This window comes from Gymnogyps californianus, chromosome 3 (assembly GCF_018139145.2).
Source record: "Gymnogyps californianus isolate 813 chromosome 3, ASM1813914v2, whole genome shotgun sequence".
NCBI classification, from domain to species: domain Eukaryota; kingdom Metazoa; phylum Chordata; class Aves; order Accipitriformes; family Cathartidae; genus Gymnogyps; species Gymnogyps californianus.
In genome coordinates this window covers 19,467,177-19,483,017 of record NC_059473.1, presented here as the reverse complement: position 1 = coordinate 19,483,017, position 15,841 = coordinate 19,467,177, and the positions used below count along the sequence as shown (strand labels likewise).

The window sequence follows — 15,841 nt, the reverse complement described above, 5'->3', positions numbered from 1 at the left end:
AGTGTATTTGAAAAGGTTAACTCCCTTATGCTATGGAGAACTGCTAGATAAGAGGATGAAGACCTATCTTGTTCTGGTGTTTGAGCTGGAAAAAACAGGAAGGAAGGAGACTTAAAAATCCATGGAAATTGTCAGTAAAAGCAGATGACGATCATACTGTAACTGCTAAAGGACTCAGTCCTGCCAGGTCTAATGACCACACACTGTTGAGCTTTCACATAGACAGAAAATAATTACTATGAACTTGCTGTTTACATCAGCATCCTCGTGGAAACTAACTAGAAGGGCAACGGCAGGATTTTTAGAAGGTAAAAAAAAATGAATTATTGTCTCCTCCTTGGGTCTCCATTTCCCCACTTAGATCCCAAGGATAGTGACAGTCAGTGACTTTCACTTGTGAAGATCATGGATCAAAAAGCATGAGAACTAGAAATGAGCTAACTTAAATAAAGTGTGTTGAGTGTAGCTTTCGTACCTCACAGGTCAGAGAAACCTGTAGGATCACCTGGCTCCATATCCTGGGGTCCAGCATAGGGTCCCTTCGCTGGGGAAAATGTTCTCTCTTGTCTGTCCATGAGGCCAAATGTCCCATTCCGTTTCTTTTATGGTGCTGTTAAAATTTGTTCTGTATCCTTTTGCAGTTTCATAATCTTGCTGCTATGTGGCTTTCTGGTTCCCAAAATTGTCCCTGCAGTGTCTCAGCAGCGAGAACATCTTTAAATGCAGATGTGAACTAAGGAGCAGGTGTAGGCCAGATATGGTCCCTGAGAGTGTAAGAACAGAGCTACAGGCTCAGTTGGATTGTAATCAAACTTGCAGTCTAGAAACAATGATTTTTTTTTTTTTTTTTTTTTTAATTGAAAAAATCCTGTCTGCTGATCTTTAGCTAGTGGATATTTTTTGGAGCCTAGTGTCTCTGAAGTTTTGTCATTGTGGAGGAATTAAAAAGGGCTCAGATGAGAGAAGGAATCCATACCTAAATGCACTTAGCCATACTGTCTACCCAAAATGTACAAAAGCTTTCACACATGCTCCAAAAAACAGATCTTGGCCTGCTATCCAGGTAAACCCAGAATTCACCTATCACAGTAAGCAATCCAATCAAAAGAACAGCAGTGGAAATTTTGTTTTGTTTTTCTTTTTTTACCCCAAGAGACCTTGAAAACTGGGAAGGTGTTAGAAGTACGTGCCGCTCTGTATTAGAGTCCTCCAGCGAAACTCCTTATCTGTGCAGTTCACCAGGATTTAAGTGCTTTTATCTACTGGATCAGTACTTCATACATAATGGCATAGAACAAAATGTAAAATAATCTGTAAATAAATTAACCTCTCGGGGTCAGCTGTATGTCAGCATTAGCTGTTTATACCACTTTCTCAGCAGAGAGCTGTGCTCAAGATTGCTGAAGAAAATACCTGGCCAACTTGTGTGAAAGATGAAGCTGTGGGCAAATGTACCTCATGCCACTGGTAGCTCAGGCAGGCTTCAATTGCTGTACAGTGTATATAGCTTATTATTTGTATATTAGATTGTTCATGACAGATACATTTCTGGGCTTCTTACTATATCTCCTTGTGTTTTTTTATTTTCTTCTCTCTGGCAGGGTTTATGCTTAACTCTTTTATTACTGGCTGTTTTTAAGAAAGCACTGCCTGCTCTTCCCATCTCCATCACCTTTGGCTTGGTCTTTTACTTCTCGACAGACAACCTTGTGCGACCATTCATGGACACCCTGGCCTCCCACCAGCTGTATATTTAGAAGAAGTGGGAGTTAGAGGATTCTTTTTAAAGCTTTGCTGCGAAGTATGGTACACTGTTTGGAATAAGTCATACAGTTTTACACTTAGTGCCATATATTTGTAAGGAAAACACTAACTCTGTGACATGATGTGTACTAAAAATCAAATAGATACATGTTGAACTGAGATTTTTCACAGGACTCTTGGACTCCAGTGAAAAGCCTGGCTCGTTGCTGATGTCAGATAATTACTTTTATGTTATTTGATGTGCACACTGGCTGTTGGGAGCACAGAAACCTGTATGTAGCATGGGACACTTGAGAGGTGAAGGGTCTGATCTGTATTTCCAGAAGCTAAGGTGTGTTAGCCCTGGAATTGCAGTGAAGTTTAACTGTACTCTAGAATTTCTAATGCTTCACGCTTCTGAAGTGTTGTGCAAGCATGCGGTGCAAGTAAGTCGTACTTGTAATTAGAAAAGCATAGCAGTCAGCATGCACAGAACAGAGCGGTGCGTTACACCTGGTCGTGAGCATTAGAGAAGTGAGGCTGAACTTCATAAGCTGGCCTCTGTGTGCACAACTTCTGTTGAAATGGCCCCAAATGCCTATTTATTCTGACCTTAGTTAGACATAGTGAGCCGTGACGGCTCTAGACAGGATGTCAGCAGTGGGACGTTTAAACATCAGGCTTCTGGTTCTGAGCGCATCCACCACTGCAGCTAACAGCTGATGAAGGCAGCGCTGCCTGTTCCAGCGCATCAGATCCTCAGCGTGGGAAAACAGATACTTTTTCATGTCTCCTCCCAGCATTTTATCTTTTTGGAAATCTTTTTCTGGGTCCATACTACAATCCTCAGATTACCATAAGGTGGAAATTACTGCACAACTCCAGTAAATCAGACCTGTAACTTCTTGTGTGTATTTCTGGTCTCATTTCTGTGCATTATTGTAACTACTCCAAAGGAGGATTTACCTTCCCTTTATGAAGAGGTCCTCTTACGCTAATTGAGACTTGGTTTACCTAGTTTTTGGTACTGTTTAAAGATTATTTTTTTATTACAAATTTTAAAATAGCTATTTACTGTCAAAGGGACTCTTTTGGAAATACCCTATCATAGTTTGTATCAAAATACGGGGTGCAAACTTTAATCTGCTGTTACATTACTCCGCATAAGGCATCATTAATGCTAGGAATATTTACACACCCTCAAGTGAGTTCATTAAAAAAAAAATTTAAAAAAATCACAGTGCTTGTTGCCAGTAAAAAATACAGGTCTGACTGAACCTTACTGTTTTCTCCACCTTTTAAAAAAATTTTATTTCTACTCTGAGAGTCAGTTTTTTAGGAATAGCCAAGTTCTGGTTTGGGTTTTTTTTTTTTTTTTTTTTCTTTTTACTCGAGTGTCTATTAGGCAAACAAGCTCTGTTTTCTTTGACAGCTGATCAATGTCAGTGTTTCAAAATGTAACATTATGTAAGGTTTTGTGAATAATGCAATGTCATTGAGAGATGCAGAATTTCATCTCTGAAAATACTTTTTAGATAAGGCTTTGAACTACGCATTTTTAAGGTAGTGCTTTTTCCAATAGAGTTGTTCAAGCTAATCTACTTTGATATTTAACAAGGACATCACACAGGTGATTCAAACAAATTTTTAAAAAGCACATAAGGGTTTTTAGCAGTTGTGTATGTCTCAGTTTGGACAAATAATGCTTGCTCTTTGTTCAGTTTTCTGTCCTCATTTCTTACATTTGCAATGTTTGGACTTAACAGCTGCAGACAGTTAATTATTACTAAAAGGTATTTCCTTTGGAAACATAAATCACTGGAGCTCTGTCTGCTGATTTTTAAGGTTTATGTGAGAGTTGTTTTTTCTTTTTGTTTGTTGTTTTGTTTGAGTTTGTTTGTTTTGTTTTGAACTGAAACAGTTAATGGGGCCAAATCAGAATACAATCACTTGCAAATCTGATTTTACTTTTTGCATTGCATGGTGTAGAGAGGATATGAAATACTTATATGTACTAGAAGAAAAATCCTGCTTGGCTTAACAGGATTGTAGCATATTGTTAGAACAATTTATTTCTATGAAAGCAGAGTTGATATTTGAAGGAAACTGGGGGGGTACCTTCACATATTGAAGGATCACTACTGGAGCTGGTGGTTTTCTGCAGATTTGTGCTTGCCAAAGATTGGCCTTCTACTGAGCAATTCTGCATAACTTATAAAAATTGTAATTTAAAAGGTAACTGAGCAACAGATTCTGTCAGTGCAACAAAATGTATTGTCCTGGTGAGTGATAGGAGTATATCATGTATATACTGGAGTGGTTTTAATTGTGTAAAAGTTCATATGTATTTACTACAAATATATATATTCACTGTGTTTATGTGTGTATATACACACACACAAGTTTTAAAATGATACTGAGTGATTTCTCATCTCATTGGACATTTTCACCTGTGCATAAAGTGAAGTTTTGTTCGTGATGTTAACATTGTGCAGCATGGCCTAAGATGTGAAAATGGAGAGGGCAGGATTTACTTTACTCCCTAGTTGGCTACTACATGAGATAATGACTCAGCGACCTGGGAACTTGAATGAGCAAAGCATTTGTCTGTCTGCTGTGTTCGTTCACTGATTTCAACTTGCTGCATGCTCTGCTGAACTGCAGTCTCTTTTACCCTGAAGAAATCCTAATACTCCCACTGATGCACATCCCTGAAAAAGCACAGCTATCAGGTAGGCCGGGGTGACGCCCATCTTGATGCAGGTGTCACTGAACAGCCTGAAGTCCTACAGGAGGTGCCGCGTGTTGGCATTTTCCTACATGATCCCTGTGACACCCACTCCTCCTCTCCAGTCTAAAATGTGTCTCATTGCATCTAGTCTCAAATGTGGCTTGGGCATACACCAATCTCTAACATGTAAGACTGAAGCTAAGTCCATGAACAAAAATGTAGCGGTAAGCCTGCCTAACGCAAATCCAGGCTTTTCATTGGTGGGAGATATGCGGCCTCCTTGCAGCATTTAGTGCCTTTGTTGGAAGCATGTGCAATTCAGTCAGTTTGGCATTGTCACCTTCTGACCACGCAGTTGCTGTTTATGCTTATTGCTGTGTTTCCTCTTGCCACTTCATTGTTGCTTTTGGTTTTGATTGTTTCGGGGTTTTGTTTAAAGTGTCTGCTGTGCATCGAAGAGTGGAGATGCATTCTGCCCACAGAGGGTGCACAAGAAGCAGCACAGTCATAAAGAAAGTACAAGAAACAGGACACTCCTTGCAGAACCATGTAGTGCTTCCACAGCAGCTCTCATTGGATACTCAAGGTCTCATTCATAAAACCTAACTTCAGGCTCTTAAGGGAAGTCCCTCAGAAAGGAGTCAATCTGTGCTAGAAATGTCATCTCCTTCTGCTTCACAGAGAGAAAAGGATGCATTTGCAATATGAGGTGTCTCAGCAAGAGCTTTATAAACACTGCTGAAGCTGGGCCAACGAGGGTTAGTAGATACAGCAAGGTCATAGCACACGTTTACCACAGTCAGGAAAAGGAGCAGTGGTCTGCTCTCCCATACCTTCTTTGCACCAGTTGCTAGTGAAGTCTCCTCCATGGGGCAATCAGATGAAGTTAGATGGACCATCTCTCTTTGAGAAAATGGCACTCGCTGACGGGACTCTGGTGAAGAATAGCTCAAGGCCCACTGTCCTTGCAAAACAAAGTATTTGGAGGTCTCCCTGCTACTCCCAAACTGGTAAATTTCTCTGCTTTGTTCTTGTCTTCCTAGGTACTTCCAGTTAATCACACAGTGTGTTTGCCTTCCTTGTAACTGAACTGCATTTTGGTTTAAATTGAATATATAGTTATTTTTCTTTCTTGTTTCCTTCAGTCCCTGGTCTCCCTGTTTCTGCATTAGAGATGCTCCTTGGCAGCCACGGGAGGGCAGTAAGTCTATATGAAGTACCAGCCATTTTAAAGTACTCTGCTGTGTGCCCCTTGTTTTTCAGTGAGGCTGAAGGCCCTGGAGCCTCCCTCATGGCAGGGAGAAAGCAGGCTCCCCACACCCCAGCACGGCTGCAGTTTTGGCACAGCACGGGAGAGGCTTTGAGTGAGTGTGAGCTCACACTGTACCAGAATCCATTTAAAACCACCTGGTTTCAATGTGATGCCGTGTTCAGCACTGCAGCTCTGGGTGAGGTGCTGCTGTTAGGTTGCACACTCCATTTTGTTTGAGTCCCCCCCTATTTTTTTTTTTTTTTTTTCAAAAGCATTCAGCCCTAGTTTCAGTCCTACAAACCCCAAGCATAAGTCAGGGGCTCCTCCAGACATCGCTAAATTAGATTTTCTTCTGAGCATCTTCAAGAAGCAAAGGAATAATTATACTTACTGCTTTGTCATTCCTTCTCTCACTTGCAGTCTCCTGTTCTGTCCCAGCAGGTCTTGCTAATCTGGGGGAAAAAAAGAGCATGCTGCTGTCATTCCAGCTCTCAGCACTGGGGAATCTAGAGTCTAGCTAGATCATGTTGTCTGTGCCCTCAGGAGGACCAGGGGCTATCTAGTTTCCTTGAACTCAGTTGTTTTATAAGAAAGCCTGGACAAATGTGGTATCTTTGCCAGAACTTCTCCTACCACACTATTCATACGCCCTAACACACTGTTGCATCCCTCGCTGAATTTATCCTTGCTTCCTCTGCTCCCAGTAAGGTAAAGTGGTGTGAGCAAATGGGAAACAGAGCAAGAGTAAGGGAGTAAATGCTGGGTTTAAGCTTGGTTACATAAGAAAGATCTGCCCACATCAGATCAGGGCATCAAACATGATCACACAAGTTACTATCATTTCTTTTACATCTTCCCTTTGTTGCAGGTTTGCTATCACCCATCTTTTCCCACTCTAAATTCAAGACATTTGCCCTGAGCATTCAAGGAGTTAAGTGAATATGAACTGTTATCTTCTCCTTTGTGTGACACATTTGTTTGACAGGTGCCCAAGAGCACAATTTGGGAGGTGTCAGTGCTCAGGACTATTTATGGCTCAGTATTAAAAAGATATAAATAAATAGAGACTTTGAAGTGGAACTAGCTAAACTCCTTGATATAGAAACCTGGGACAGGTACAGGGCCAAGTCGTTGGAATGGAAGTTTTCCAAAACTGGGAACTGTTTGGGTCCTATCAAATGTAGCCTGAACTAAGTGACAGCTCCCAAGGCCAACTCAGGATTAGGTCTGTGCAGAAATAAATGGTGTGAAGCCTGGCGCTCCCAAACTGCCTTGCAGGGCCTGAAGAATCAGAAGGGGGCAGAGTAGGAAAAGCATTAGGCCTATTTTCTTCTATATCATTGGTTTCTATGATTTCAGGGAGACCTTGCTCACCCTGGTATAAAATGCGAGTAACTCCACAGCTAACTTGCATTTAAGCAGACTAGGAGCAATGTAAAAAGTGCGAGAGCAAGTGTGGAAAACTGATCCAACCTTTTAACTTATGCCATGCCATCTTCAATCTTTACAAAGCTAAATATAAGCAATTACAATTCTCCCTGACTTGGTAGAGCTGCATCTATTTATGAAAGAAACTGAGCCTTCCTTCAAAACTGGTGTAAGACAATCAAGATCCTTGGAGCTGATGGTAGGTATTCCGGATTATTTTTAAAGCTACCTATCCACAGCTTTGATGTACCAACGGATAGTTAGTAGCAATAAAATGCCAGTAGTGTTAAGAGAATTATTCCAACACAAACATCTTTTACCCCTTCATCATGCCAGAAAAAGACATACCCTCTCTGTAAGCCCCTACCAAATATGGCCTTTGTGATACTCCGGGAAGTTCAAATTTGAGCTATTTTTGTTCTCCAAATATTGTACTAATAGTTAAGTCTTCCAGAGCGTTATGTGCAGGTGTCAAGAGGCATGAAACTGTTTGTCTTTCTTCTTTAATAAGGAAAAAAAAAATCTGATTTCTGTCCCTATGTGATTTGGGTGGGCAAGCTAAGAACTGAAATGGCAAACACACTGAATGATTTCAGATAACTCATCACGCTGCCAATTCAAACTCTGGGTTGTGCAGAAAACTAATGGGGAATAGAAATCCAGCAAATGTGTTTGGCTATAGAGGCTCTGAGCTGTGGCTGGTCAGCCTAGGGAAGAATATAAGGCTAGAAAAACCAAAATATACCTCAGGCAGGGGTTAGGCTTACAAAAGAGGAGTGGGGTGCTGGCTTCTCTAACCAGGCTTGTTGGCAGTGCAGCTATAGCTTTAAAGACTTAAACAGGATGGGAAAATGAGGGCTAGCAGGGGACATAAAGCAAACCCAAAGGCACTTAGCATGTAAAGGGTTAGGTCACCTTCTTTGCTACTATTGTGTGTGTACACACTTTTTAGCACTGTCATGAAATAGGAGTGCTGCTGCAAAGAACAGCGAGAACATCTGTCTTCCAGGAGAGGAACCATGTTTCCTATGCTTTGAAAGCAGGCCACCAGTTAAACTGAAGCGACAGTTGTTGAAGTCTGTGGAGTGGATGGCACAGGATGTAGTCACTGTCCAGGCTTCATCATCAGATACTGTATCTAGTGGCACTACTGAAGGAGAGGGACATCTTTGTGCTCCCACCCTGGGCTCCTCCAGGCTAGAAATCTTCTCGGAAGCGTCTGGGAGTTGATGGGAGAGTGAACTTGCACTGCTGGTTCTTGGCACCGCTGTGCCTGAAGGCAAGCTCTTTTCCTTGTGCATAGCTACAGAGCATGTTGAAATTACTCTGCTGTGCTTCCACTGAAGCTTTCCAAGCACTTCTTTAGGCATCGGGCTTCAAGAGCACAACAGAGCAGAAGAATGCCATTAGCCCTATTTTACAGACAGGAGTTGAATAATTTGGTCAGGGTCAAATGAAGAGCTTAACCTGGATGCGTGGACCATCTCTTGATCAGTCATTCCTTCCAGAGGCTTGTATTAACTGCTAGCGTCTCCCTCTTAGCTGCACTCAGGTATGTGTCAGTCGGGATGTTCTGCCACCAATCGATCACTCTCTCCAGGTATGCAGACACAGATGTAGATACTAGAGGCCAGATTACGCAGTCCTTCTCAACTGATCTCAGGAATTAGATCGATAGCCACAGCAAAGCAGAAAAAGGGTCAGTCAGCATCCAAAGCTAGCAGTGATTCTGCTTTCCCCCTAGACTGACTGCTAGAAGTAAATTGCCAGGACTATCTACGAATCACCTTCAGGCAAGTGGATGGAGCTTGTAAGTTTGTCCATTTGCCACACAGGCACTCAGAAAAACCCTGCAGCTTTCCCTGTCTCCCTCCCACACCTTGCTGCATTTTGGAACAGCAAGGCAAGATGCCAGAAAGCCAGAACAAGGACTGGCTCTCAGGGCAGTGAAAGAAAACATGGTGTCTTGGGGACGACTCCAGGCTGGGGCAAGGTGGCTCACTGCTCTCCAGCTATGTGACACATGGCAATGCCGTGCCAAAAGCTGAGGGCAATGGCTGAGTTTGGCAGCACGCTTTACCGTTAACCGGCAGAGCAACCTATGATGACTAGTGTTAATTCTTAGTTCCAGTAAAGTGTTCAGAAATAGCCCTGTTTCTCCCATATTCTCTGGCTCCAGCCCGCCTTCCCATTTAGAACAACTCTGCACAAACTGTTCCAGATAACACTTCTGTCCTTCGTAAAAGGCTCTTTAGAGTGGCTAAATGCAGGCAAAGGACTTGCTTCTGTTTGCCTAGCTTCAAAATTAATTTGCCATGTTTACCCAGGGGGTTCATGGCTTCGCTAGTTATCATCTATAAAGTGAGTCCTGGCTGGAAACTACAAAGAACTGAGCCTTTCCACTATGCCTGTGCAGGATCAATTGAGGTACGTGTAATCAATCAGGTGGCAAAAGGAGAGGGCAAAGCACTCACCAAACTATGCAAGCAAATGCAATTTACAATGAGCAGAAACAACTGATCTGTCTAGCCCAGAGATAAAGAAGAATTAGACTGAATAATGTTTAACTGAGTCTCACAGATCTGGGAAGAAACAGAAATACCGTATTCTTGAGGCACACAGCTGCTAATCAGATTGCCGCACTCTTCATCTCATCCAAAATGGCTTTGCTCGATACCCATAAAAAGCACTGTTCTGCAACAGAATTTGAACAGGCAAGCATGATATTGTGAATGTTTTACTACATTAATTGCTAAGGCGGCAGGGGCAAGGTGCCTGTCCTTGCCCTACACTGTCCCACATGCTATCCAAAGACAAGGACTGGTATCGCTTTCTTCCATTTAGCACTTCTATCTGCAGCCTCTCCACCTGACACTGTCCTTCTCTCAACGTACTCCACCCCCACGGGCTTGTCTCCAATTTTCCAAAGCACCCGGTACCCACTTGGCACCCATGTGGCAAAGTTTGGAGGGAGCGGTGGGTGGCATGAGCCACAGCCGAGCGTGGCGTGGTGGCGTATGCGTGGCGTGCTGCACGACTTTTAATGGCAATCCTCTGTCAGTGATGAACGTGTTTGTAGCTTGGGCTTGTTGTGGCTTGTTACCACCTCATCTAGAGAATAACACCTAGTTTTGATTTCTTTCATAATCTAAAGAGAGAAAAAAATCCATGTACCTATACGTAAATTTCCAGTTTGTGAGAACATATTTGCAATACTTCTTTTCCCCCAGCTGGAGAGAAAATCATGTTATCCAGCCCACTGAGCATGTGTGTGTGGAGGGCAGGGGCAAACCCTGGTGAAAGATAATGAGGCTGTGATCTGCCTCACATCCCTGAGAAAAGAAATCTAGGTGAGTACTGTCTAAAATGCCTGAAGAGTAGACTTGCTACCTTTTCTCTAAATAATTATTAGAGATAACCCCAGCACTGGTGGGCCTGCACCCCCTCCTATTAGAGTTCAGTCCTGTATAGTCAATGCCCTGGAGCTATATAGCACGAGCCCCAAATACCCTGTCCAGAGCCACTGCAGTCTGTTCTGGATAGATAATAGCAGGAGACAAGAAATGCTTGAGTCTTAAGCTTTGCTACCAACGCTGGCCTCCCAGGCCTCTGTTGGTCTCTTCCCTGCAGACCCACAGAGATAATAAATCACCTCCGTGGTTCGACACCCTTCACCCTTCCTTCTTCAAAGCGGCCCCTCTCTGAGTGACGTGGAACGGGTGAGTGGTGTGAGCAGGGGCACGGAGAGGCACCTGGAAAGTAGCTTTCTCAGCAAGGCAAAACCTAGGGGGCAAAGGGAAGATTTCTGTGTCTTCTTCCCCCTCCTTTTTTTCAATTAGGGGACAAGGCAGCCCTTCAGCAGTCCACTCCCCTCCACAGAACCCGACGGCCACCTCTGCCCACCTCCTCCCAGCCAGGGGGCTCGGGGCCCTCCAGCAGCCCCACTGGCATTCCCTGCCCTCTCCAGCTGTGCGGAGCAAGGCTGCTCGCTGAGAGCCCCAGAAGGAAAATGGGGGTGGAAATCATGAAATACCTGTCCTGCTCCCTGCACTGTGTCTTCCTCTTGGACAGAAAACATTCATCTCAAGAACTGCCACATTGTCTCCTTCTGACAGCACTAAATCATCTTAAAAATAAAGTGCTCACTGACTAACTGAAATGGAGCCTTGTCTCCGTCCCTTTGCAGTGAGGGGAAAGAGAAAGGAAGGACAAGTGCAAAGAATGCCTGAGTGCTTTGGGATGAAAATACACAGTTCAGGAATCAAAGCAGTCCTAAGCATTACAAAAATAGCTCATCATTTGGATCCTATGATGATACTGGACGTGCATCTACCACTGACTGAGTCAGAGAGATCTCATTTCTTTACAAGGCTGTTGCTCTCATTCTTGGCCATAAAGCCATGTAAATAACATATGGTACAAACAGCGTCACTGAAACCTGCTGAAGTTTTGAAATACCTACAAGTTAACTACTAAAACCAAGCCACCTGTCCAGTGACTTCTACTTGAGCTGTTCCAGTTCATCATCCCTATATTATTATATGTTGATGGAACACCATAAATCTACGTAGTCAGATAAGACATTCCTCCTGCCCTGAAGAAATTACCCTTTAAAGAAGATGAGTGAACACAAGACAAAACCCCTCAAGTGGTAGCTTATCTGAGCCTCGGCAGTTGCTCAGAGAAGGAGGACTGAGGGAAACATTTCCAGAGCAGCTTTTGCTTTGTGGTTAGCTGCGTGAACGTGGGAGAAGGATGGTGACGTATATTTTATTGTGGTTGAAGAAACAGCTTGGGCCTGTCCTATGCAAGAGGATTTCTGAGTGTTCTCTGAATAGCCTGGATACTTGTCAACCTAATGACATGACCAATAGCTGCTTAATTGAGACTCCATTAACTCTTTTTTTCTGCAGGTTAGTTGTCTGCCTACTAATTTCCTGTTGCAATGGAGTCCTTCTTACTGCAGGGCCCAAAGATCCTTCCAGGCTCTGGTTCTCTAACTTTTTTTGTTTGTAGAAGTTTAGCCACTCTGGCCCGTTCCATTCTGTGTTCCTCTCTGGGAACTTGGCCCATTTTGTACGAGGCTTTCAAGAAGCTAGCTTTCACTGGGTCCTTCAAAGCAGTCAGCATCAGAACTGGCAGAGCTTTTCTTGGGGGTTCCCTGGCACCCCGTAAGTGGCGAGCTGCTAGGTGGTGAGCGAACACACTCCTCAGAAAACAGCAAACAGGAGGAGGAAAGCAACCCCACCCAAAAGCTGACAGCGACCCTGCTGGAAGTCACAAAGAGCTCTGGACCTGCTCTTCTCAGTGCCCTTGCTGCTTCTACCCCAGACCCACAGCAGAGCTGTTTGTGCACCTCATGAAATTGCATCATTAAGCCTTTCGTTATGTAAGTATCAACAGGCAATATGAGGTAAAGATATGATGGCACGGCTAAAGCATCTGCTATGGAGTCAGGACTTCCAGCTGCTACATCAAGCCTTCCCACTGACCTTGGGTAAGGTACTGACCTCTCTCTGACTTGCAAAATCAGGATATTTGGAGAATTAAATAATCTTCAGCAAACCATTTTAACATCAGTAGAGAGAAGGCTCTGGAGGAGTGTGACTCATTATTAGTTATAATTTAAATTTATTATAATTTCCATTATATTTATATATTTTATATATTATGAGGATAGATATACCATTATAGTATTTATATCTGTATTGTAATTTATACTATTATCATCAAATTTATCATACTTTTATTACAATTTAATAAAAGATTGATTTATATAATCCTTATAGGTGTAAGATTCTTGCTAGAAATGCTCACGTTTCTGGATAAGGCAGCAAGAATGTTGCAATTTGACTGAATATAACACTACTGAACAAGACGTGAGAAGCAAATGACAGTTGTAGCACCAAAGATGTGTTGTGGCTGATTTCTTAATAATGTTCACTTCTTGTTCTTATAGGTAATCAAGACTCCTCAAAATCTGGGAACTTGCTTTTTCACAGGACTGCTCTGGCTTGCTTTGTAAATTCAGATCTGCATTGCACAGATCTGCAAAAGAATGTAGGCATATAGCACAAAAAATACATGAGATTTAGACACTGAAGTGAAAACTTTTAACCTGCAACAACCTCATTCTGCTGTCACATGATACTGGAGGCACTAAGGCATCAACGGATGCCAACGTTTAGGTTTTTACATAGAAGTTTCCTAGGTTCCTTCTCTCTGCCCCGCTTGGAAGGACTTTATCTGGCAAGTGTTTGCATAGCACATTTAGCAGATCAGCTCCTACACAGCCTCTGACAGTTGACTCAAAGCATGGATGAAGCAGGTGTCACTGCTGTTTTACCTACAATCCTTTGGTGGAGGGCACAAAACCAGAATGGGGCGGCCTGGGCTGATCCCCACAGGATTCGCGTCCACGTCTCCTGCCTCTGAACGAGGCACAGTTTGCACAGGGCCGGACTGTAAATTTGTCTGGGATTTGGAAGGGATGGAGGAGTGCTCCATTCTCATTTCCTCTTGCTGAGCTTTCCCATTGTGTAGAGCATAATAATAAACAATAATAAGAAGAACATGAATAAGGCTGGAGAGAAGGCAAGAGCATGCATAACGATCAGGGTCCTGACGTGAGGGTGGAGTGCTGTAAGTCTTCACAAGCAGAGAGGGAACCTGAATTTGGACCTCCCAAAGCCCAAGGGAACTTCTAACCATGAGGCTGTTACATTAACTTTCTGAAGAAAAGGATGACTCCCTGGTCTATTTTTGAAGTACAGCGCTCTGCCCCTTCTTTTTTCCAGGGTTCAGGGCTGTAAATCTCATAATTGGTAGCACTAAACCAATCCCAAATATTGACAGTATTTTTTATCTTTTACCATTTTTGTCCAGGTTACAGGGAGATCTTGCATGGCTTCTGCCATGGAACAATTCTCCCAGTGCTTTACGTACACCATGTTCGACTTTTTATTTAGGATTGTGGACACAGTTCGGCAACCATCCCCACAAAAGTTAGCCTCTGGATTCTGAGTCCTTGGTGTCCTGCCCCTATTCCCCTCAAGAACTAAAAAGTAACAAAAAAGGACATAGAGTATCTGCTCCCAGCAGCTTCAGTCCAGCTTTCAATCCTACCTCCTTGCATTCCAAATCGGGTGGGAAAACAGACACTTCTCTCTTCTTTAGTCTAAGTATAGAAAGAGCTGGCCTTGCACTCAAGTTCAAGGGGTCTTTTAAGGCTGCAGAAAGCCTGGCAACAGAAGGTATGATGCAAATTGAACAGCAGCGGCAGAAATACCCAATGGTTTACCACGTAGGAATAAAGGGAACCAGCCAGGCCTGTCTTTGAAAGATGGGGAGAGCTTTATCCTGTGCTTGTTCTGCCTATATCTCAAACTATGACAGTGTGCTCATGCAGAAACCCATGCAGTTCTCTGTGCTCAGCACAGTGAGTAAGACATATTTCACAATTAATGCCGAGCTGACGCAAGCAAAGTGATGTTACACAGAAACTTAGAACTGACATCCAAATTCAGTACAGGAGTAGATAAAAGAGTGTCCTTAGAAAAGACATCTGAAACATATATCTTTCCAGATGAGGGTAAAGATGATGTTTCCTTTAGAGAAAATAGTATGGAATTAACCACAAATAGAACAGTTAATTCGTATGCATTTCTGGAGGTGTCAGTATTGAAATTAAGAAAACTAGGCATTTTTTTGACAAAGCTTTTCAAGGCTGGTATCTTATTGCAGCCATGTTTTTGCATCATCTAATATATCCAGTCTCCATCCCATTCTCAAACACAAAAGTGTCATGTTTGGCCTTTCCCTTTCAGATATATTGTGTCTATGCACAGCCTGTGTGTAGAGCAATTAAGTCAATAATGTGTCTTCCGCAGGGAATTGGTTTTTTTACCTTTCAAGTTCAAATCTAGCCTTTCTAGTACTGACTGAGGCTTGCTTCCAATCGGATAATGTCTGGGTGATGAGTTTTGCTAAATTTATTTGTAGCTGTCTGTTCAGTGCCTAGCAGAGACCTCCTCGTGGCTTACCTGGGAAGCTGGGTGGGGCTTGGGTGGGAAGCATATCTTTTCACATTTTTAGAAAAACGTGAAGGAATATATGTAATATTTGAACAATATTTTGTGTGTTCATAAATACCAGCTAAATAACCTTTGGTATGAGCAGCTGGAGATAAGGGATATAATTATGCCCCTCTACAGAGGGGGGGAAGTTTGGCACTAGCAGGTTGGCCAACGGGCTGCATCGAGCTAAACCCCTATACTCACTTGTAGCAGACCATTTACCCAGTTTCCTTCTTCACAAATCCACAGCACCTGCAAGTTCTACTAAGTTTGATATAGGTCCTTCAGTATGGATTTAAGTGCTCAATTCAAGCTACTAGTTAGCTGAAAAGGTTGGCCAAAGTGACCAATTGACAAATGCTGAAATTAAAGCTTGGGGCTGTTTGTTGGTCACTCCTGTAAGTTACGCTACAACTAGAGGAGAATTATGAATCCTGTTTGTTTTAAGAAGAAATGAACTATTTAATCTCCAAACCTCATCCAAATATACTTCTGCACTAATGCAGCCTTGTGGCAAATGCACCATAAAGAATGTATTGTTATTTTTCAGACAGGAAAGTTGCTGACAGAGACAGGCGCTTACCAGAACATCCAGAAAAGCACAGAGCTAGC

General features: G+C 42.8%; 1 protein-coding gene and 1 long non-coding RNA gene across 3 annotated transcripts in view; one reads left to right on the top strand and one right to left on the bottom strand.

The window, feature by feature from the left end:
- The window catches only part of PSEN2 (presenilin 2), a 19,293-nt gene extending 15,136 nt beyond the window's left edge, over positions 1-4,157 (top strand). For both annotated transcript variants that reach the window (XM_050895218.1, XM_050895217.1), the window contains exon 11: positions 1,602-4,157. In XM_050895218.1, coding sequence (XP_050751175.1) covers positions 1,602-1,757 — 156 coding nt within the window. In that variant the 3' untranslated portion in view covers positions 1,758-4,157. The remainder of the gene's footprint in view (positions 1-1,601) is intronic.
- The window catches only part of LOC127015341 (uncharacterized), a 16,544-nt gene extending 703 nt beyond the window's left edge, over positions 1-15,841 (bottom strand). The window contains exons 1-2 of the long non-coding RNA XR_007766326.1: positions 15,813-15,841; positions 6,118-6,178 (exon numbers count right to left, since the gene is read on the bottom strand). This is a non-coding gene — a long non-coding RNA (uncharacterized LOC127015341). The remainder of the gene's footprint in view (positions 1-6,117; positions 6,179-15,812) is intronic.